Genomic DNA, 24,707 nt, shown 5'->3' with positions numbered 1-24,707 from the left:
CCTCACCAACCACCCATCTTCCTCCTCACCAACCATCCTCCCCCGACTCACCAGCCATGTTCCCCCAACTCACCAACCACCATCCTCTTCCTCCTTCCCTCACAACCACCATCCTCACCAACCATCATCATCCACCTCACCAACCATCAACCACCATCCTCACCATCATCATCCACCTCACCAACCATCAACCACCATCCTCACCAACCATCATCATCCACCTCACAACCACCATTCTCACCATCAACAACCATCCTCAACCATCAACCTCAACCATCAACCTCTTCACCAACCATCAACCACCCTCTTCACTAACCATCATCACCCTCACCAACCTTCACTACCAACAATCAACCACCATCATCACATCATCAGCCACCAACTATCCTAACACCATCACCACTATCCTCATTGTCATTTTCTTTTCTTTTTTTTTCTTTTTATTTTTTCATTGTCATTTTCTTCATTTCACATTCTCCCTCTTTGGGAAACTCAGTTAACAAGAATAGAGCAGCATTCTTCTCTGAAAAAAACACAGAGCTGGAGGGTCATTTAGACCCAGGTTTGCAGTGTATTCCTGATACCCACCAGCTATGCTACCTTAGGCAGTTTACTTCACTTCTCTGACCTCAATGTACCCATCTGTCAACAGGGGTGAAAATGCTTGCTCTCAGATCAGAACTGTATGGGAAAGGCTTATTAGGTACCAGTGCTTACTATTCACAGTGGCTTTATGTATGTTTCCCATACTTAGTGTTTCATAAATAGATTAAAGTAAAAGGCAGGGGAGGGGCAGACTTGTAACATGACTCATTGACTTCCGCGGTCTAGCATGTGGCTTCCTCTCAATCACATGCTGCCAAATGCAGCTTGTTTTCCTTTCCAGGATTCTGGCAACTGAGGTGTCAGAAACTCACCTCCCTGTCAATCTTCTGTGGGCCCTCTGCCTCCATACCGGCCTCCTGTCATCTGGGCCACAGAGGACCAGCAGCAACATAACCCCAGAGGCCAGATTCCTGCTCCCTGTCTGCACCATGCTGTGCTCACAGTCCTAACATCGTCCTTCAAGACTTCCTGAGACCACCATCCGCGCGCTACACCCTTGTCACACAGTCCTCTCTCCACTGGCGCCGAAGAGCAGCCTCCACGCGGCCGCCAGCTTGCACGTCTGCTTTCCCGCTCCGACAGCCAGGGCAGTCTGACAGAATTTCACTCCGCGGGCAAGTCTGGCAAGGAGCTGGGATTCACAGTCTCTCGGGAAGAGTCTGCTGGCGCCACAAGGAGATAACCTTTAAAGGTTGGATTCAAAATGCTTTTCTGTATCTGCAAGGGGTAGGGAAAAAAATCTGAAGCTTAAAGCAGAAGCCCCCCCTTCCTACTCCACTCTGGGCCCAAGGCTACTGAAAGCCCAGCTCATGGGAAAACCAATAGTCCCTACGTGGTGGGGGCATCCATGCAGGTGAACACTTGCGGGGATGTGAGAGCCCTCCCACACCAGCCCAATTCAAGTCCTGCAGATCCCAAGAGGGCTCACCTGTGCTAGGAAAGGCATTTACTCACCAATGCACAGACTTGGGCTTTCCACCCGCCCCCCGAGTTATTTCTTTAAACACAGAAATAAAAGAGTTATTATTCCCATGCCCTAGGTCCTGGGAAAACATTCATCACATAAACATAAATCATGATAGCTGACATTTGAGCAGCTGCCTAATTGCTCATCAGCTGTTTTCCCCGCACTACCTCCCTTCAACCTCAGCATGTGTGTGTGGGGGGTAGGGGGCGAAGAGAAGCACCACCAGGCCATTTCCCAATGGGGCGCCTGCAGCGCAGCATCCCCCTCTTGAGAAGCTCCGGTTCGGGTGTTCTAGTCTCAGCAAAATAGGGACCAACAGACCCTGTGTTCAAATGCTCAACCAGGTGGAATGAAGGAGAGGGTGATATGGGTTCTGGATTCCTGCTGGAGAGGAACAGATTTCTAAGACTGTGGGCCACCGTGTGAAGACTCACACCACATACATTCATTTCAAATCCCAGGCACAGGTGTGTGCCAGAGGTGCACACTTGTTTGGCTGAGCAAACGGTAAGATTGGCTGCACTCTCTGGGTCCTTCCCATTCACCGAGTAGGCTAAGCAATGCACTAAGTACTTTAGAGACGTGTTCATTTAAAGCTCTCAACAACCTTAGGAAGGAAATAACATCCCCGAAGGTGAGAACATTGGGACTTGAACAGAATGATAAAGACCCCACCATAAAAGGTCATCCAACTAGAAACTAAGAGGCAGATGGGGGATTTAAACTTGGACTGACTCTAGAATCCACATCTGAACTGCTAACTATCCCAGGTACCTGAAATCCTGATGAACTCACACCTCAGACACATCACCTGTTCTGCTCTCCATGGCCATTCTGCATGTCTCCACTACCATTCCCTTTCACCTGGGCTCCTGCAATAGTGATCAGGTGGGCAGGTGGGGGGGCTGGGGTGGATGAGTGGGTGGATGGGTGGATGGCTGGCTGGATTGATGGGTGGGTGGACAGATGGATGGATGACTAGGCAAGCAAGCAGGCAGGCAGGCTTCACTAGAAAGCCTTGGAAGACCCAGCTGGCTGTAGCACCCTGAGCCTCTCTGCCTTCTCTCCCCCTCTCTCACTCCACCCCAACCATACCAGCCTTCCAGCTCCTCTAAGGCACCAAGCTCTTTCCTGCCTCAAGGAAATTCCCTCAGCCTGGACTGTTCCTCTTCTGTTTACTTCATTAACTACAAATTGTCCTTCAGGAATGAGCAGATGTTCTCAAAGAATCCCATTCTTACCCCCAGTTTAAGTGGGCCCCTTATAATCTCTGGAACCCTGTGTAGTAGTTGTTCACAGCACATCCACAGTTTGTAATGATATATTTATCTCTGTGTTTTATGTACATTAACAGGTTTAAGGTCTCTTTTCTGGTAAAACTATGAACTCCAGTGGGGGGGCGCAGGGAGGGTGGGTATCATGTCCACAATGTTCACAGACCTAGCACAGTGCCTGATTCACAAGAATTCAATGAATCCTTATTGTCTGACCTTCTTTACGAAGGGCTTTATGCCCTTCCTTGCCAATCCTGAACTCTTACTCCCAGTACCTAAAGTGTTGGGGCAGGTGCTGGAACGGGGGCCCTGAGTGTGTATGGGTGATTATGGGAAAGTCTGGGGATAAAAGGGGAAGGTGTAGGCCATCCTCGACTGCCAAACTCTAGAGAACTAAACCACTACTTCACTGTAAAACAGCATATTACCTGGGGAAGATAAAACTTCCTGAACCAGGGCTGGGCCAGTTATCAACATGGAGGAAAGTGGTTTCAATCAGCGAGAAAACTGAGGCAGGGCCGAGATAAATGACAAGAGAAATCATCCAGGAGGACCAAGTAGTTTGATAAACCAACAGTTTGATAAACCAACAGTTTATCCATGGTGAGAACTCTGATGAGAGGGGCCTAGAAGAATATTACTTCAGGTGGAGAACCGGAATCAGGATGGTTCGTTGATCCATCCATCCATCCATCCATCCATCCATCCATCCATCGTGTAATGAGCCTGCTCCCCTATTCCTAAGCACTGGAGATACAACAGTAGGCAAAAATGACACACAGCTGTGGCTTCGTGCAGCCAACCTTCTAGCAGGTGAACAGCAGGTGTTCGGGTGAGCAGCAGTGCCTCCCAGAGCTGCAGGTCAGAGTCTCCAATGAGGGCCTGGGTCTAGACTGCAGGGGCAAGGTCCAGACTAGATATGTAAACATGGCAGCCATGGCCAGGAGGACCACATGAGAACCTGGCGAGAGCCTAGGCCCCTGGCTTCAGCTGAGCCCCCATGACATGGAATGGGGCTTTGGCACACGCCTGCCCTGCAGCACCTTGCTCTAGGGGGAAGTCTCAGTCTCTCGTCCTAACTCTGCCGGCCGTGAGGAGCCCAGAGGGAGCTTCCTCCAAGAAATATGAGGCTGGGGGTAGTCACTATGTTGGCTGCTTCTTGCACGAGGGTCAGTCTCAAGATGGATGAGTAACTGTGTATCCACTTTTCATGCTGTGACTATAAAATCTCCCCCCCTCCAAAAAAAAAGTCCTTTTTGCCCATGAAGACCAGAAATATGTGTCAGTTAAGTTCTTATAAACTTGGAAAGGGGCCTCAGAGGTCATCCGGTCCCTCCCTCATAGAACAAGGTCAAATGTGGCAGGGGGCAGGGGTTTGTCAAGATCAGTACTTGATAAGACCACTCTGCCTTTGATCAGCTCTCCACATTCAATCTTCCTTATATCAAGAAGTCAATGATGAAGACTATGTCTCCATCATTCACAATATCCCCAGCACCCAGCCCACTGCAGGATGGCTGGATAGATAGAGATGAACAGACAGTTGGAGGGATCAATAAATGAACCAAAACCTACTTCTCTCCAATTTCCACTCACTGGTCTCCATTCTGTCCTCTGGAAGCAGTCTGGGAGTCCCAATAAAAACCCTAGACTTGGGGTGGAAAGACCAGTAGTGAACCTAGCTCTGATGCTTTTATTCTGAGACCTTGGAGGAATTATTTACTCACCATTGTGAACATATTCTTTCCATTTTAGAGGTGGGCAAAGACATCTATAAGATCTCAGGACTATTGTAACAACAAACAGAATAAGGTATAGTACACTCCAGCAGGTCAACCAAGAAACTCCTCGCTTCTCAAGGTTTGAAGGCCAGGTAACAGAAGAACACTCAGTAATTCTCATAAATCAAGCTAAAAGACAAGCCAAAGACTGAAATGTATAGTACGAAGGATTACTATCCAAAGCAGTCTTACACCTGGGTAATAAAGTAATGAACGATGCCATGAAACAACAGGGAAAGGCACCAACAGACAATTCACGCACACACAAAATACAAAGGGCAAATTAAAGCACAGACATATGCTCACCCTCCCAAGCAGTAAGGAAAATGCAAATTCAAATAGCAATGAAATGTAATTCTTTTCCCTCTATCAGAATGGTGAAATTTTCAAGACTGATAATAATACCCAATGATGGCAAGGCCATGGGGACAAAATATTCTTTCACCTTGTTGGTGTGACTGAAAATTGGTTCAGCCTTGGGACGAGCAATTTAGCGAGGCCTATTACAATAAAAAATGTATACATTCTCCCCCTCAGCAAATTCACTTCTAGCTATTTATCCTCGAGACATATCTACGCTATGTACAAAGAGATCTGTACTAGAACAATCTGGCAGCTTTGTTTGCGATGGCCAGGAAAAGAAAATCTAAATGTCCATCATCAGAATACTAAGTAATGGTTCCCTCATTCTAGGAAAGAATGCGCAGAAGTTTAAAAAGAGGAAGGAAGAGATCAGTGTACGCAAGAGGAAGGCATGTATCCTAGGATCCCACTTACGTTCAACAACATAAAACCGTAACAGCTTTCGATGGATCCATCGAAAGAGAGCGGCAGTTTCCAACCTGGAGCAATGATGCCCCCAGGGGACTTCTGGCAACGTCTGGAAAGCTCTTAGGTAGTCACAGCTTCTGAGAGGCTGTATGGGTGGTGACTGGGTGGTGGCCAGGAACACTGCTTAACAGCCTTCACTGTACAGGCGAGCCCCCCTACAAAGAATTATCCCAACCACAAGGTCAACTGTGCTGTGGTGGAGAAACTCTGGTACAAAGTTGTCTTCCACTCAACTGGCTCCAGAGGCGAGCCCGGGCTGGGTACAGCCTGAAGGCTTCCAAGGCACCAGTTCCCCTTCTGCTGGTAAGAGCACCCTCATTGTCCTTGGGGGAAACACCCTGAATCCTACTGATAAGTTGTAGGAGTAGGTATAGAACCTGAAAGCACGCCGTCCACCCGGACGCAGCCGTCCGCACACAGGGCTAGGACCACACCACCGCGAGTCTGTATCAGTTCCAGGAATGCTGCCGGCCTTGGAAGAGACCCAGGTCTTCTCCACTGGGGTCCGCTGAGCTGAGGGGATGTCAGCCTGTCCGTGCACACAGACAGAGCCAACACAGGGAAAAAGCTACTTCCTCAAAAGATGGGAGACGGAGTCCTCAAGACACTGAATCCCTGAAATTCAAGCGTGTCTGCCCTTGGTATTTTCCGTTAGGCAAGCTAATGAATACCCTTTGTTACGTTTTGTTAGGACTCCGGGCTGAGTTACTCAGAGGACCGAAATCTGTCAGCAGGAGGAAGGAGGGGACAGGGACAAAAGCAGAAAAACAACATGTCTGTTTTACAGAAACAGCAGCTCCCAAGCCCCCCGAGATGACCCCCAGTTACTGTTAGCTCATTACAATACTAAGATCTCCTCCTATGGGTGGGGTTTTCCACCACTGTTTTGAACATATGGTATATGCACTAGCATGTCGACGTGCTAAGAATGTTAAGCAAAGTGCCTACGTAACAGAAAACATAGAGATCGCTTATGTATCAAGCCCCCACCCCCACCCCGATATGCCGAATAAAAGCTTCTAGCACTAACCCCAAAGAGACACAGCGCTGTGAGCACTATCTCCCTGCTTCCTTACTTGTGACAATACAAATTCTTTGCTTTCAACACTTCTTTGGGTTGTGTTCCATGTAAGGCACCCCAAGTGGTGAACCCCTAGAGTTCTGCTCCAGTTTGGGCTGGTTCCCCTCTCCTACAACCAGGAAAGGGCAGGTGTATCTCGGGATTTAATGTCCTGGTCAGAAGAAGGGTGCTCAGCTCCTCTCCCACGTTGTCCCAGTTTGAGGAGCCCTGGCCTGGACGTGACCGGGATCACATCAGAGCATCAGGCTGGGTCCGGCTGAGGTGACAGCTACATCCCGAGGGCTCTGCCATCCAAGCCTCAGGGATTGCTGAGATTCAACTTCCACCACCGCCCTTGACCAAGACACGGTTCCACATGTAAACATGCCCATGAGGGAAAAGCCTGGGGACCAGCGAACAGAAGGATCAGAATGGGGGTGGGGGGTACTGCCCACGTGGAGGTTAGCCCCAACTGGAATTCCGGCAGCAAGAGAAACCGAAGACATACGTGTGTGATTAATGCCACTGGTCCAATTCGGTAACTAACTTAAATCCAAAACAAGGCTAAATCCAGCACCAACTAGGCAGTTCCCAGCTGGCCAAACTCTCATGTACTGGGGCCTGGGCATTAAATATTTTGGGCCTTTATGGGGTCTCACTTAAGCAATTCTGATGCAAATAGTAGGCCCTCGATAAACAGCTAAGCCTGGCATATAGCAGGCCCTCAATAAAACAGCTTTGGAATGAAGAAAGGAATTATACTGTCAAAGAAGAAAATAGCTTTCCTTCTCGGGAAGATAGAAGCAGTAACAGAATAATGGTGACATATACGTCCAAAGGGAGGACAACAGCCTGTTTGGTTTTTGCTTTCTGTTTTCGCCTGTATCGGGCTCTCTCAGAAGCCCTCAGCATCCCCCCGACAGCTGGAGGCTAACGTGCTGTGAACCTCAGAGGCGCTCGGGTGCTGGACTTGGTGGAGTGTTAAGTTCTCCGGGAAACAGACAGCAGGAGCAAAGGCCCACGGTCCCGGGGGTTGCCCACCACACAGCACCGAAGCCCCTGCGGGCTGGGAGGACACCGGGCAGTCCGAGGGCTCAGCTGCCTTTCCTGCCTGCCTCTGGCACAACGGGTGTGGCAGGAGGGACCGGACGCCAACGACAGAGAAGCACGTCCGCCTGCGAACCCATCCTTGTTTCCCCAGTCCCAGAGCCCACAGCGCTGCAGCTGTGGGCCTGGTTTCTGTTTCACCCTCCTCTACTTCCCGAATCCTCCCCTCTCTGCATCACTACCCACTGAGCAAGCCCAAGCACAGAGCTGCAGGTAACAGAACGGGAGGACCCACGGGGGAAGCCTCCGAGGAAAGAGGATGAAAAGGAATGGCTGCGAAGCCCAGGGCCTCAAGTCCCAACACGTTGCCCTCCTCCCCACCACCTGCAGCCTCAGGCAGCCCACCTAGGCCCTGTGATCTATTATTAACAGGAGAAACAATGGATTCCCCGCATCACCTGTGAAACTGCGCTCCACTGGAATAAACCTTCAGGATGGCTGCCCCGGGGACATGGTTTCCTTTTGGGCAGGTCTTCCCAGGGCACTGCCATTCCTTTAAGCCAAGGGGACACCCTGTGGTCTCTAGGAAAGGGGACGTATTCAAGAAAGGGAGAGCTTTGCTGAAACAAAGCAACATTTCTTTTTAATACAAAGGAGACCTAATTAGTTGGGCCGTGCAGATGGAATATTGTACACTGGCCAGTGTTTCCGGTGGCTAAATTCAAAGGCTGAAATTAATCCCACATAGAGGACTGATTTCAGCTCTACTTAAAACTAACAGTTCTTTTCAAAGGTTAAGATTTGAGGGTTCAGAAAATAAGTGTACCGATGGATTATTTCATACCAGTTTAGTGGCTGTAATATTTGCCTAAGGAAAAAAAGGCAGTTTTGTTTTTGTTTTGGGGGGATCTAACATCCCTTTACCCACACACTACAGCAGGATATTAAAGACGGTGGACCTCAATCTTATTTGGAAGTGGGAGTATTTGGGAAATAAGATCAAACAATCACAAAGGTATAAACCAGGAACTAATTGATTAACAACAAATGTAACTCTATCACACAGAAGTGACAGAAAATCGAGCTCACAAGCTCAACGGTGTGTTAACACAGAGAGAAAGAGACAAAAACCCAGCAAGACTAGTTAGTAAATAGTTTTTCCCATTTTATTATATTTGTTGCTGTTCAATCATTTTGTCCCTGGCTAGTGTCTGGGGGCAGCCAAGCGTTAGCAGGAGCCAGAAGCATCAGAAATATTCATAGATGAAAACCTTAAATCGGGAAAGTTCTGGACATTGATTTTACTGGTATTTTGAGAATTGTTCAAATGCTGCCATTTCCTCCAAGTGCCAGAGCACGCCTGGCCCCCATCTCAGACGTGGGGGCCGAGTGTAGAAACCACAGCACTCAAAGGCATAAACCATTTTTTAAGACCTTGCATTCAACCCTTTCCAGGGACGGCACCTCTTGCCAGAATCCCTTGCGCAAAATACAACTCCAGGCCCCTTCCCACAATATGAAGAATGAAAGCCCAAGCTCTGCCTGCAGCGGGTGAGCTAGCTTAGTTCCTCTTGGCATCCAGAAGCACCTTCTCCAAATCTCCGGGCAGGCTCTCCAGACCCTGACATTGCTCAAGGGAGCAGTTCTGAAGGAATACCCCTGAAACCCATCTACGGCCCGAGCAGACACCACGAACCAGCACCTGCTCTGATAATTATCCAGAGCAAGAGCATCTCAGCCTGGCTTGGGGGTCTGGAAGCCTTGGTGGGTCACAAGACTGTGCCCTGCGGTGGGCCCCGAGGAGTTCGACAAGAACCAGCCAGCTGGGCTGCAGGCATGCCCTCGGCCCATCAACTCCGGGGTGCAGGCCGGGCCCCTCCCTTCAGAATGAAGCCACCTGCCCCACTCGCCTCTTAGACATGTGACAAGCTCCACCCTCCTTCTCAGAACCTCTGCCAACTGGTACCTTGGGAGAAAATACTACTTGGGCTAAAAACGTGTTACTGAATGAGAGGCTTCTCAGTGCCTCTGTTGTCTCATCAATAAGATGGGGATAAGAAGAGTTTGTTCATAGGGCGGTTGTGAAGGCTGAGTGAGCTACTGGACAGAATGCACACAGACCAGACAGAGGCAGCGGCCGCTGTGGCTTCCCGGTGGGACTATCACGGTTACTGAGCTACCGTTCGCCGTCTGTTCCCTCCGCCCAGCGAAATTTCCTGAATGTTACTGGTCACGTTACACTGTCCCAAACTCTTGCTGTTTGCATGATCATTTACTTAGTGGTGGTGGTGGTGGTGTTGTTTTAACAGGACTCTCTTTCTTTCTTCCTAACTTTATTTTAAAAGGAACGTGCATCACCATGGTTGGTGGAAAACAGGATTCTGTGCCATAACTAGAAGGCAAATGTATAAATAAACACAATGAGGGCACCTGGGTGGCTCAGTCGGTTGAGCGACTGCCTTCGGCTCAGGTCATGATCCCAGGATCCTGGGATCGAGTCCCACATCGGGCTCCCTGCTCTGCGGGGAGCCTGCTTCTCCCTCTCCCACTCCCCCTGCTTGTGTTCCCCCTCTCGCTGTGTCTCTCTCTGTCAAATAAATAAATAAAATCTTTAAAAAAAAAAAAAAAAAAACCACAATGAAAACAAAACAACGTGCATGATCAAGCTCAAGTCCGCTCCCGCCAAGGCACTCCTTCGGAGCCTCCCTGTCTCTGCTGAACAGCAAGATTTGAGGGCACGGGCACACAGGGGCCACACTCGGGGTGTCCCTGCGCCCCTTGCCCGGTAACCCCAAGCCAGGGAAGAGCTGAAAAGTGAGTGGCTTCCTCCCTGCAGGATTTGGTAGCCATGTCCAGCCTCTGTCTTTCTAAAACCTGACCTGACACACACAGTGGCCTGCTGTCCCACACTCCTGGAGACACCGTTCTAACTGCCCACCGGCCCAGAGCACTTTCTGCAGCGACGGAAATGTGCTGCATCCGTGCTGCCCTGCACGGTGGCCTCTAGCTGCCTGTGGCTGTTAAAGACACAAAATGTGGCCAGTGGGCTTGAGGAACTGCCTTTTTAATTTCACTGTATTTTAGTTCGTGTAAGTTTAAATGGCTACACGTAGCTAGTGGCTGTTGTACTGGGAAGCCCAGATCTACTGAGGCAACTACATGTGCGGAGCCTTTCCTCTTGGCTCTTCCAATGAACTCTTTCCATTTGGAGGTTAGGCCCTTGGCTTCCTTTGAGGGCCATCTGATGAAGCGTGACAGCAATGTGTCACAGAGATGTAATGGGGGATTGCCTCCTGCATCCCTCAATATTGCCTAATCGAAGGCAATCTGTGTGGAATCTAATCTAATCTAAAGCCCTGTGTGGAAATTTCTCTTGGAGTGCTCTTTGAGGAGCTAACGTATTTTCTTCTCATTAGCCATGGTATTTATCCAAAAGAGCCACATTTCCATTTTCATCCTGGCTGCCAGGAAGCCCATAGGAAATTCACAAACCAATGAGAATGGTCATACAGGAGCTCATGACAGATACATGTGATTTTCACAGTTTCCTTAATTCAAGTTCTCCTAGTTTACATTTTCCCAGACCCTGTTATTTGACTTTTTACTTCTCTTTTATCATTCTTTTACAGGAGTTTCTCTAGAAATTATCTCAAATCTTTTGGGGAAATATACAGAATGCATTTGTTTAAACAAAGAAAAATAACGTCCAATGGTACCAGCATTTTAAGTGAGTCACCTTCTATCTGATATCGTTTATGATAAAAACACTGTAAAACAAAAGCTTTCTCCAACGTTTCCAAACACATGCTCGGATTTTGCTCTCGAGGGACTGACCAGAAGCATGGTTAGCGAAAAGGAGAGAGCTGCCTTCCAGAGGTGCAACATCAGCAAAGATGGTGGAGCACCCACAGTGTGAGATGAAGCTGCTCTGGCTGATGCGGGTGACTCCGGGCCACGTCCTCTAGGCACCTACTGGACCACACCCAGGAAGGCTCTGAAGCCATGAAGGACAGGGACAGAGGGGCACAGATGCCACTGTGATCACCATGCCAACCATCTCCCAGGCAACAGCACATGGGCTGTGTCCGTCTCATTTTGTAACTGACTTCTAGACGTTACAACCTGCCAGATCGCATCCTGGGCCGGCGCTGGGGGGGTTCAGAAATGAAAGGTCAAGGAAACCTCTCGAGTGAGATCACATTTTAATTTCGCTCTAAAATAAAGCTGTCGGCTTCACTTTTTCCATCCTCCAGGCAACACCTCCCAGCTTTGCGATGACCACAAAGCAGAACTCAAAGGACACTCAAGTAAGAGGGATTCTGGTTTGTTTGGCTTAAGAAGAGAAGGAAAACGAAGGGGACATGCAGAAATCTGTCCTGATTCTTCTCAAGCCCAAGCCGAGAGCATCATGAACACTCAGATTCTCCAACACTTAAGAACCTGCTACTCACTGCCGTTGCCCAGATGAACAAGTAAACTAAAGTCACTCTCTGGTGCAAGCTGCCGTGCCAAGCCCTAGCTCATCTGTCCGTGAGATATTAAGATGCTGATACCCGTTCCTATAAAACACACACCTGCCACCAGGCCTGCCACCGAAGACCACAGAGGGCGGGCATTTGGGAAGATGAGAAGTACGAAGACAAGAATACAGAGTGTGCATGGGGTACCGGCCGCTCCTCGAGCTGACAAGAGCTTTGCAAGGTAAGTGGTAGGATTGTTTCCATATTACAGATGAGGAAACAGATTCACTTAAGGTTACGAAATTGAAACCAGGGCTCCTATTTTCAAGTTCACTGTCCTTTTTTCACCACCCCAGGCTCTGGGAAAACATCTTAATAGCTGAGAAGACGTCTTCAATGGTCAATTCCCTACTGAAAAATAAAAAAAAAAAGTGGGTGCGGGGCAGCAAAACTCAAGGCTTTTCACAGAGCTGACAGGGAGTAAGAACAAAACCTAATGAAAGTTGTTGTGATACAAGCTGACAGACCCAGGAGACAGCTAAGAGTCAGACTTGAAAACAAAGCAGTCCAGGACAGGTGAACATCAACAGCTGGAGATCAGGATCCAAGATAAACAAAACAAAGAAAAATGACGACAAAAAAGATGGTAAGAAGGCAAGGCTGAAAGAGGCATCGGAAAATCAGAGAAAAGATGGAAAACTGGGGTCCCGGGTCCCCAAAGCAGACAAAGGCCCCACAGTCCTTAACACTCAAACCCCAGCCAGGGAGTGACCCTGACACACGCAGTGCTGACTTTGTCAAGTAACTGCTGCCCCTTCTTTTGAGGAGAGGAGTCTGGTTTTCATTTGGAGAACTGCTCTCCCCTCTCTCCGGCACACCCCAGGGCCAGCAGTGGTCACGTCCGAGCCTGGCCAATCACAGAAGTGCATCACCCAGCCTGGAGGGTCAGAAATGGGTTCCTGATCCAAGACAGGTCTGGTAGAAACGCTGAAATCTCCCAGATAGGCGGAGTGCCATCCATCAAGCTGCAGAGAGTGCCAGCCTGAAGAAGACACCTGAGCAGGGGATCCAGGCAGCAGATCTGTGGCCACAGCTTCAACCACGCCTGAGGCCGCACCGACACCTGGACCTCATGGCTGCAACACAAGCCGATAGACTCCATCTCGGCTCCAGCAGTCCGCGCTGAGATCTGCAGTGGCCACACCATGAGGCCTGACCGGCACGAAGAGGCTCCACCCCAGTCCCTCCTGTGTGAATGAGGGAAGGACTCCTTCCTCAGGGAGGCGGGGCAGCCGGAAGGCCGTGGCCTCCTAAGTACAGCGCTCCATCACCAAGAGCCAGACAGACCACAGCGCCACGAACAGCCGTCCGCTCCACCTGAGCGGGGACATCCAACTGAAAACCAGGGGCTCACCTGATACACATGGAAGGCGTTGGCCGCTTTGCCCCGGAGAAACACCGACGGGATCCAGACGTTGATCAGTGCCCGGTTTGATCTGACCAAAAAGAAAGATCAAAATTAGTCATTTTGATTTACCAAGAAAGAGAGAGGAAATCATCTTCTCTAAGAGGCATTACACACAAGCAATTGGTGACAACATCTGTCGCGCACAGGAGTAAGCCCCAGGGCCAGTGTGAGCCTGCTCACCTAGCCCCCAGCATTATTCTGAAGGGACTTAATCCATGTGTGTTTGTTCTTTAGATACACAGTTTGTACTTTGGAATGAGAAAGGGCTGCCCTTCCATTCTTACAACTGAGTCACCGTGACTCAGAATTTATCTAAACCTGTTTCCTCATCTGAAAAAGGGGTTGATAATTGGAAGCCCCCAGGCAGCTACGGAGGGTCACGTGCACTGATGACCACAGGGTACCTGGAGCACCTGGAGGAGTCACGCCGCCTCCTTGCTGTGCTCGCTCTAGACCCTGGCACCCATTTTAAGATCAGATTCCACAAAAAGGCTCAGGAGGCCGACGTCCATGGCTAGGCAAGCAACAGCTATTTGGGGCGGGAAAGGGGAAACCAGGAAGGCAGGCACAAACACCCCTCTTGCAACTTTCGAAACACTGTGTTTGGCTCCAATAAACCAAGATTTAAATTCAAGTGCAAATCATTTACTGAGTACCTATAACATAGGACTCCGTGCTTTCATCTATAGTACTGCAGTTAATGCTCACAGGATATTTAAGGGGTCTTCAAGGGTCCCTTCGGTTCTCTGAGTTCTGTGAGTTTTGTCTTATGTGATGACTTTCACCTAACTGTGAATCTCTGGGTCCACATACCCGCCACCACCAATCTTCCACCCAGCTGAATCCAAGGCATGCGGACAGACAGGCTGACTGTCGCTAATGCTTGAAGATCAATCCTGATGGTTACCAAAACGGTACTGCACAGTTCTGGAAGGGCTGGGAGGTTCCAGTCCCGGCCTCTACTTAGTCGTCCCAGGGCTAAATGCTTTCTCCTGAACCTTCCTCCTCTCTCAAGAGCAGCTCATAGCCATGCGCCAGCCTCCTGTGCTTAGAACACAATTGGAGACAATGGTGGAAGATCCCATGACTCAGTGGCCTCCCAATCTATAGTGGAGAGCAGTTTCGTTTCACAAAAAAATGGTTCTCTTCTGAAGCATTTCTTCTAAGCTCTGAGATGAGGCGCTGACCTCCTTCATGGGGCAAAATAATTCATCACTTCCTCAGAGCTCCAAGTAAAAACTGCAATTCTGAGCCATCAAGTTGGTTTGTACATCTAATGGCATTCCTCCTGTAAAGGTCTCCCATTGTACTAGGGCCTAAGTGCTCCCCTTTCATTTCTGTCAAGGGGGTGGGTGCAGTGCAGAAATGTACCGAACAATCTGCTTTCCATTAACCTTCCTGATTGGTAAGGGCCAGACACCCCTGGCTGGCTTAGGCATTTCTCCCTTTCAGAGCATTTCCCATACAGTGTTAGAATTGTTTACATGACTGGGGCTCCTGGGTGGCACAGCTGGTTAAGTGTCCGACTCTTGGTTTCAGCTCAGGTCATGATCTCAGGGTTGTGGGATCAAGCCCTGCATCAGGCCCCAGACTCAGTGCAGTCCGCTTGAGATTCTCTCCCTCTCCGTCTGCCTCACCTATTTCTGTTCTCTCTCTAAAATAAATAATCTTAAAAAAAAAAAAAATGAGGGGCACTTGGATGGCTCAGGTGGTTAAGCGTCTACCTTCGGCTCAGGTCATGATCCCAGAGTCCTGGGATCAAGCTCTGCGTGGGCTCCCTGCTCAGCAAGGAATCAGCTTCTCCCTCTCCCTCTGACCCTCCCCTCTGCTCCTGCTCTTGCACTCTCTTTCCCTCTCTCAAAACAATATATTTTAATGGGTTAGCCTGGTGGTGGGTATTGAGGAGGGCACATTCTGCATGGAGCACTGGGTGTTATGCACAAACAATGAATCATGGAACACTTCATCTAAAACTAATGATGTAATGTATGGGGATTAACATAAGAATAAAAAAATTAATTAATTAATTAAAAAACAAAAATATATATATATTTTAAAAATCTTAAAAAAAAAAAAAAAGAATTGCTGGAGTGCCTGGGTGGCTCAGTTGGTTAAGCATCTGCCTTCAGCTCACGTCATCTCAGGGTCCTGGGATCGAGTCCCGCATCTGGCTCCCTAATCAGCGGGGAGTCTGCTTCTCCCTCTGCCCCTGCTCGCGTGCTCTCTCTCTCTCGCTCTCAAATAAAATCTTAAAAGAATTATTTACATGACCATCTCTCTCCTAGGTATTAATTCATTTGCTCACTCTTCTGTTTCTTCGTGCACAAAGCAAGCACTTACTGAGAGCCTACTACATGGCAGTCACTACTCTAGATCCTGGAAACAGAGCAAGGAAGCAAATCGACACAGTCTCCGCCCTCAGGGAGTGAGAGAGACAACTCCCTTAACGATTATTCCACTAAGGCCCAAGAAGATGTTTTGTGTAATTTCCATGTTTTTAGGTTTACAGAGATTTGTATTGTGGCCTAATGTATGGTCTAGCCTAGAGAATGTTCCAGTACACTTAAGAAGAAAGTATACTCGGGCGCCTGGGTGGCTCAGTTGGTTAAGTGACTGCCTTCGGCTCAGGTCATGATCCTGGAGTCCCGGGATCAAGTCCCACGTTGGGGGTCCCTGCTCAGCAGGGAGTCTGCCTCTCTCTCTGACCCTCCCCCCTCTCATGCTATCTCATTCTCTCTCTCAAATAAATAAATAAAATCTTTAAAAAAAAAAAAAAGAAGAAGAAGAAAGTATACTCTGCTCAGGGATCTATGGATGCCTATCGGATCTAACTGGTTTACAGATTGTTCGAGTCCTCTGTTTCCTCGCTGGTCTTCTCTCTAGTTGTTCTACCCAACATGGCAAGTGGGGTATTGAAATTTCCAACTATTACTGCAGAACTACCTATTTCTTCCTTCATTTCTGTCAATTTTCACATGCTAAGTTTTTGGGCTCGGTTGGTACATAGATATTTCCAGTTGTTAAAAGACATTATTTAGTTATCACTGTTGTTAGTGCCACCAAGGAATATTGGATCTCAGGACAGTGAAAGGCGCTGGTGAGGGTGGGGGCAGGGTGGGGGGCTGAGGCATCACAGAGGCTAGGGAAACGGTCTTTGGGAGGGGCTTTGGGGAGTACTAGGAGTGAGCCAAGTTGGGGAGGGTAGGCTGAGGCTGGAAAGGTGCTTCAGGCAGGGAGATTAACATCTGTGAAGGGCACAGCCCAGATGAAGACTTCCTAGGTTTGAATCCTGCCTTCAGTGTGTTCTCTGGAGGACGATACCCATGTCACAGGGTTGTCAAAGGGACTCAGTGGGTGAGAACAATGCCTGGCACAGAGGAAACAGTCTGGAAGTAATGATCCCGAGGAGGGAAGACCAGGTGAGTTAGAGGAGTCACGGTGGCCACGGGGGCTGTGTGCAGGGAGAAGACAGGGGACGGCTGAGGATGAAACCAGAGGTCAGCAAGGAAGGGCCTTCTGTGCAAACTACATGAGGGATGTAGTTCCTCTCTCCATGAGGGATGTAGTTCCTCTCTCCATTTTGAGAGAGGAAAATGGCACTTCCCTCCGGCTTTAGTGGAGATGCACAAACCCAAGGGAGGGGGCTGCAAACCTCTGGGACAGAGATGATGGAGCCGGACCAGGCAGTGGCTGCTTGAGGGCAGGGACTAAGTCTTATTCATGCCCTCCATCAAGGACCTGGCATGACCACCCCCACCCCAGGAAGTGCCTGACTGCTTTCTGCTATAATGGTGAGCCTTTTGCCTCACGACGGCCTCTGAAACCCCCCCTCTACAGCTCTCACCTCTCTGCCCAGCTCCCCCCACAGGCCGCCACCCCATAACCCTCTTCACACTGTACCCCCGCTCCCCCCACAGGCCCACAGGGGGCAAGCTCACCTCCAATATCCATCCCTCATGGCTTCGCCTCACGTTGACCCCTCCCCCTACACTAGCCTGACAGCCACCCAAGCACCGAGCGGCCTCCTGAACCCTCTGCATTTTTCATCACCTCCCTGTCATTGCCACCACTGCCCTGTGAGGTTGGCAGCGTGACCTTCACCGTATGAATGAGGAACTCAGGCCCAGCAAGGTCTAGAGGCTTGCCCAAGGTCATAGCAGTGTGAATCCTGTAGCTGGGACGGCAGGGAGGGTCAGCCTGGCTGATAAATGCTCTTTCTGATGCCCCACCCTAGCCCTCCAGAGGCGGGCTTTGCCCAGATGACACTTGCTCTCAGGGAGGCTGGGCCACCTTCTGCTCCGGACAACTGAATGAGAGCAGAGGGAGGCTCTGCGGGGCCCTAAGCTGGGACCTGCTCCACCTGTCTTTACCAACCCAAGGGGATTACCTGTCCAAACCCCAAGGCAACCTGATCTGAAATAGTCTGAAGACCAACTAAGTGCTTCAGGAGTTTACTGTCAGAGGCACCAGACAGAATCACATCCAGTAACCAATCAGACCCATGCCCTGAACCACTATGGTTTCCGGTAACTTCAGGGTTTATAAACTCATATTCCTCCAGGAGACACTCAGCTAATGAAATGAGAGCAGCAGGCCAGAGTCAGGCACCAGGGGTGGGGGTGGGGGGGACACAGGGACAGACAGATGACTGTGATCAGCAGAAGAGCACAGGCCCTGTGTGAGGGACGCAGCCACGACTCAGCTCCCACTGTGGCCTGGTAGGGATTGGAGCCTTTTTTTTTTTAATTTTTAAAATGAAATTTACATTCTTACGTGATAGCTTCCAAATCCTAAATGTCGGCCAAAAAAATTAATTGTTTTCCAATACCCAGGAACAGAAATTAAACACATTTGAAGGCCAGGCTCTGGCTGCAGGCGAACAACTTCTCACTGCCAAGATAACCAAATTGGCCCATGCAGATTTCAACAGTGATTTTAGTTTCCCCCTGTAGTCTTCTGGGGACACAAGCCCAACAACAGAGTCCTATTTCTAAAGGGCCCCTCGTGAGCAGATGCCATGGACTTACATTTCAAAATCCGACAAACTCTGGTCTTCGGATGTTTGACTCAAATCTCCAGGCACCTGCCATCGGGAGAGGGGGAAGGGAGAGAGAAAAGCGCATCTTGGTTACCATGGTTTGCATAATCACCTAAGAATTCTGCCTCTCAAAGATCCCTGAACATTTCCTGTTCAGAATGAGGTGAAAAAGCAGTTACTGAGAAACAGTAAGAGATTTTGTGGAAGGATGGGTTAGAGACGGTGTTATGGTAATAAAAATATGCCACCATGAGGGATCTCAATTATCTTCACGGAGAACGGACTGTTAATCCTATTGAGATAATAGCAGGCCTGTAAAATCATGTAATTTTGGAGCTATAAAGGCCTAATTAGGATGTGAGATGCAAGATATCAAATGAGCAGTGGAAAAAATATCCACTGTCACCATGATGAACATCACACACACTGACACACCTAGTACGTAAACACAAAAGGCCAACGTCTGCCCCCACATGGCTCTATCCTTCCCGCCTCGTGATGCATGAGCAATTTAAGGCAGAACACAGCTGCTGCCGCTGACTCAGAAGTGCCCCGCGAGAACGTGATTGGGTAACAGAAACTGCATGCCCCGCAGGATGGCAGGTTCTACGTAAAGCAAGCTCGCAAAATGGTCAGCACTAGCAGCTGCCCCAGGAACAGTGACGTTACGTCCAGGGAAGGAGCTTCTGATCGAATGGAAGGATGCCAACGGAAACAGGGAAGACCAAGGGCAACAGGGGAGGGTGTGGGCTCGTGAGGGCAAGAGCATTTATCATGTTCATCAATTTCCCTAACAAGCCCCCCCAACACACACACACACACACACACTTCACAGATGAGGAAATAGGTTCAGGGAGGCTGAGACCTTGCCCAAGGCCACACATGCAGGAACTGGATCTGAATTCAGGTCTGTCCAACTTCAAAGCAACTTCTGCTGCTATAAACCTGCAGCAAACACAAGGAAAACCAGCTACAAGGTGGAAGAAGCTACAACTTGAACCCTTTCCAGGGGGCTGGAGACACAGAAGGTAACTCCTTCTGCGGCAGGAGAAGGCCATGGTTCTGGAGGCTCGGCTCTGGGGGCACACCGGTCAGGATAAACCCCCGCTCCACGGGTTCCCGGCCCTGTGGCCATGAGCCAATCACTGGGCTGCTCTGTGCCACACTGTCCTCACGTGTAGAACAGGTAGGATAGTCCCACATCTCAGAGGGTCGTCCCGAACACAAAACCTGCTGCCTGCAGGGTATGCACAAGAGTGCTTGGCAGGTGGGAAGTTCCCAGGAACTGTGCACTGTACGAATAATGTGGCAATTATTGAGAGAAGCAGGGTGTTCTGCTATCCTTGACACCAACACAGAATCTGTCCCACCAGCCCAAGGGCTATCTCTCACCCCACACATGGCAGCCCGGAGGGAGAACCGGAGAACCACCCCACCTGAGCCCTTGACAGGAGTGTGGAGCTAAGCAGTTACAATGGGCTCCACAGCAGCTTTTGCTAGGAAGTTGCTATTGAGAGATTCCTTCAAACCCAATAGGGAGAAACCCGTCTACCGCCAACCTGAGAAAACCTTGGTTTCAAAAAACCAGGCACTCCCTGGGCTGGGTCTGAGTGTGGCCCTGCTGTGAGGGTGAGCGTCATTTTCCTATGGATGGCTGGGAAGAGAGGCAGTATAATCTACTAGGGAAGCCATGAGGCTGTGTCCCACAGCCCCTACAAACGTCACATCCTCTGACCCAGAGAGCTCACTCCCAGGATTTATCTACATGAAATAATCAAAGACATGGGCCAGAATTTACATCAAAGATCATTCCTCTTTCCATTGCTTAGATGAGTTGAAAAAAATTTTTTCAAACAATCTAAAGGTCCAACTATACAGAAATGATTTGGGAAATTGTATGAGATGACCTGATTTCTTTTTTTAAAAAGCAGTTACACATGCACACTCATGAGAGTACAAGCATAGTAATAATTCTGGAGAAATATATAGGAAAACTAACAGTGGCTATCATTGATAATGCAGTAGGAGTGGGAATGGGGAAAAAGAGAGGCTGAATTTTCATTTGCTGAATTTCCATTAAGATTAAAAAAATATATCTTTTGAATCAATTGCTTTAGAAAAATATTTTAAATGTGCTTTTGAAGAACAAAATAGCTTTCCATGTGCTGTAATGAAAAGATCTCCAGGACAGATCAAGTAAGAACCGAAGCAGGGTGCACCTGGGGAGCAAAAGTGGAGAGTTAAGACTATCAAGTTGTATTTGGTTTAGCATCAAGAAGCATCAGCAGTGAACTTGAAGACACCTAGAAAAGGGGCACCCTGTGGGCACCAGGAGGTGGGAGTGGGGGCCTGCGCAGCTGGTGCACAGACTAGAAAGGAGGCTTTTTATTAGGCACTCCTTTACATCGTTGGAGCTTTGAAATAATGTACTGCCAATCAAACATTTAAATAAAAACTTACTATCCTGGGGCGCCTGGGTGGCTCAGTCGTTAAGTGTCTGCTTTCGGCTCAGGCCATGATCCCGGAGTCCTGGAATTGAGCCCCGCATCGAGCTCCCTGCTCAGCGGGAAGCCTGCTTCCCCTCTCCCACTCCCCCTGCTTGTGTTCCCTCTCTCGCTGTGTCTCTCTCTGTCAAATAAATAAATAAAATCTTTAAAAAAATAACCTTATTATCCCACCAAAAGAGTGCTTCTGATAAATTTTTCATGGCACAGAAAACAGCTCCTGGTATCTGTGGGAGCTGCAAATGCCCAGTCTGGGTAACAACATGACTTAGGACGTCCACGTATCAGGTCAGAATGAAGCAGGTCAGAAAGATGACCCTGGCAGAGCTCGGGAAGGGAGAAGACAGATGGATCTGCGTTATGTATTTGAACTTTCCTGTACTGTCTCCAATGAAGGTGCATTACCCATGTAACCATAAACAGACATGTATTACATATTAAGAGTCACTCATATTACTGTGTGAAGTAAATAAGATACTCTTTCCAATCCACCCGCCACAAAAATGCATTTGGCTAAAATGCAGAAAGCCAGGAAATAGAGACTTTGCCTTCCATCGTTCTTCTCTTACGCACATGGGATGGAAAAGGACAAGAGGAGGCTCGGAAGGGACGTCACCGTGCGGACACCACTCTCCCCTTGGCACTTCCGCACAGAGCCCTGTGGACACGGCCAGGACTCTAGCGCCTTCTCCAGCAGCTGTGGGGCGGCTCTTGGCCTCTCTTCCCTGAGCCTCCCCCTCCACACCTGGGTCTGGGGAAGGCTGTTCTGGCATGATGGGAGAAACAGGTAAGCAGACTGGAGGAGGGGCTCTCAGGCTATGAAGACACCTGCCACACCATTACGTGCGTCATGCCGCCGTCTTTAAATCAACCTCATTTCAGACTGGAAGTGCACAGAGCTTGGACCCAGGGAACCGGGTGAGGGAACAGGGAAGGTTCTGACTGGGTTGAGCCCACCGAGCTGAAGGGAAAAGGTGACCAGAGGACTCAAGTAAAAGAGAAGGTGAGGGCTTTAAGGACAGACATCACTCTACAATGCTAAGAATAAAAAAGCTTCTTCTAAAACAATTGATTCTCGAAAGGCATTTTCGAGATAAGTTGACCCTCAGGGGTGTTGATTTTTAGGGAGCATTTTGGACAATGGATCTATGTAGCTGGGAGGTGTTAAACCCTTCCGAATTAGGAGCTTTTCTTCTAATTATGTGGCCTTACTGGTATCAGCAAGCCGGGAGACATTTACATGTGTCCGTGAGTTCCGGAGACTCTGCTGGAAAAGGATCTGTCAACTTTCTGACCTCTGTGTAATGTATCCTGCAAATCAGGCCAAGCTCGACAGCACCTGCATGCTGATCACCGATGCCCAAACTTATGCAATTTTAACATTTTGTCTTTTCATGCTGTCTATCCAGACTGGTACCAGATATCATCTGGGGTTTACAGACCTCATCCAGAAAGCTCATTTTACTCCACAGCCTGGCAATGAAAAAAGTGTGGGGCAGGGAGTATTTTGCAAGAAAAATCAACTTTCTATTGCCACTGGCCACAAACATCCCTTGTAACACCCCATGAAGCTACAGGCAATCCTGGAGGACGGATCTCTGAGATACAGCCTGTTTGGTTCACCCTCAACAGGGCGCATAAAAAAGTGATCAGCAGCATGGATGCCCTCATTCCCTTCTCCCTGGCCCTGCAGACAAGGCAGGTCCCCATGTGGCCTGTGGTCTGGGGAACCACGCAGCAGCAGGCGGGGGTGGGAAAGGCAGAGCCCATTACTGGAGAAACACAGCAGCCCTGATTCCTGGATCCTCCTGGACAGACAGTCCAGGTGCTACAGACACATGGATTGGGAGAGAATCCGCTTCCGGGGTGCATCAGCAAAGAAGCTTCCCCCACCTCTCCTGACTCAGGATTTCCTGGTTTTTGAGGTGGGGGGTGCTGGGGAGCAGGGATAGGCCAGTTTCCTGGGTTTCGGAGGGGGGGTGCTAGGGAGCAGGGACGGGCCAGCTAACCACAGCCCCTCACATCCAGAATTTAGATACTGGTTCACCCTGGTGCTCTGACTGGGATTCTTCAAGCCAAGGATAAGGGCTCAGATAAAAGAGATTCTGCCAGAAAGAATAACACATGTGCTGCGTAATGTTTATTTAAATACAAAGGGAAGGAGGGAGGAAGAGAGGAGAGAACTAATCAGCCAACTGCCAGAGCCACAGGAAAAACTCTACCTCCTTCTACTTCCAGAATCAGGATCCAAGCAGAGGCAGCAAAGGGGGACACAGCATACTCCCCTTGCTTGCAGCTGCCCTTGCTTCCAGTCCTGGGGGGGCTGCAAACATACACACACCACCACCAAGCATCGTCAAAGGCTTCCTGCTTTATGAAGCGCTTTCCCATCACAACTCTTCCCACATCCTCCTCCTCCTCACAGCCCTGTGGGCACAGGCATCACCCCCATTTCCCAGGCAAGGACAAGAGGATTCGGTGTGGATAAACAGAAGAATCAGAGACGCCATGAGGCCAGCACCAACCGCCAGAAGAATGAGTGCGCCATCTTGGATGTCCAGCTCAGTGGAGCCCCAGATGACTGCAGCCCCAGCCGATGGATCAAAACCACTGAGCACCGTCAACCCACAGAATCATGAACTGTAAGAAAAGGGTTGTGTTTTGAAGTCATCAGGTTTTGGTGTGGTTTGACATACAGCAAGAGGTATCCCAAAAAGTAACTTTCTCAGGGTCATTCAGCTAGTAAGTGACAGAGGTGGGAGTCAAATGCAGGTGGGTCTGGCTCCAGAGTCTACACTTTTTATCACCAAGCTATGCTGCCTCCCACTATAAAGTCCCCAGTCTTTGCATTTTGCTTCTGTATAAGGGGAGGCCTGGAAGAAGTAACCCAGATCCACAATGAAGAGGCTCTGCTGGTACAGAGACCTCTGATGGAGTGAAGAAGGTCCGTAAAGACTCAACCGCTCAAGAGCAGACGTGCACAGGTATACACATGGGTCTAAAACCCCAAGCCTTTCTTACAGCCTGTCTTCTTTAATGCCACACTGGACCTAGAGGAACAAGGCATAGGCCTCACCCAGTCCAAGGTGGCTGGCTTTCACCCCAGGAAATCCCAGGTCCTTTCCCATCTTTTGGATACACATGTCAGCCCAAAGACTCCAAGCAGAACACATCAAGTCTCAATGGACTAGCAGAAAATCGGGCATTCTGACGGTTAGAGAAGCCTCCTACTGCCTGTTAGAGAAGTCACCCGGCTTCAACAAACCCTGGTTTCTTCCTCCCTTACTTGTCTCTGACAACCTGTCTCTGAGTGCCCTATTAGAAAGAATCCACAAAGACGAGGGGACCCCCGCCCAACATGTGTTCAACACCTACTATGTGCCAGTGTGTTCGCACCTTTAATGCTCAAATAACGTTTGAAGCAAGAATTATGTCAAGTCATGTTCCCCTACTCTCTTCCCCCAACCTGTTTGTACAGCTGGCCCTTTTCTTACCCTTTAAGACTCAGCTAAAATACGCATTCCTAGGAGTGCCCTGACCGCCAAAACTAAGTGGCCCTCCAGTGCCACATCTCCGGCTCATGCCACACGGCTGGCCCGGCGGCATTCCAGCTCGTCTGTGCACCGGTCCCTCCCTGGGAGCAGGAGGACACGTGCCCTTGACACTCGGCA

At 49.3% G+C, this 24,707-nt stretch overlaps 1 protein-coding gene across 1 annotated transcript in view; it reads right to left on the bottom strand.

Annotated features, from left to right (window-relative positions):
• SNX29 (sorting nexin 29) overlaps positions 1–24,707 on the bottom strand; it is a 497,051-nt gene that overhangs the window by 133,983 nt on the left and 338,361 nt on the right. The window contains exons 16-17 of the mRNA XM_035022295.1: positions 18,522–18,577; positions 13,441–13,522 (exon numbers count right to left, since the gene is read on the bottom strand). Coding sequence (XP_034878186.1) covers positions 13,441–13,522; positions 18,522–18,577 — 138 coding nt within the window. The remainder of the gene's footprint in view (positions 1–13,440; positions 13,523–18,521; positions 18,578–24,707) is intronic.

This window comes from Mirounga leonina, unplaced genomic scaffold (genome assembly GCF_011800145.1).
Source record: "Mirounga leonina isolate KUSES-001 unplaced genomic scaffold, KU_Mleo_1.0 Mir_175, whole genome shotgun sequence".
Taxonomy (NCBI): Eukaryota; Metazoa; Chordata; class Mammalia; order Carnivora; family Phocidae; genus Mirounga; species Mirounga leonina.
Note: the sequence above shows the minus strand (reverse complement) of the source record. Positions and strands in the feature narration are given on the sequence as shown.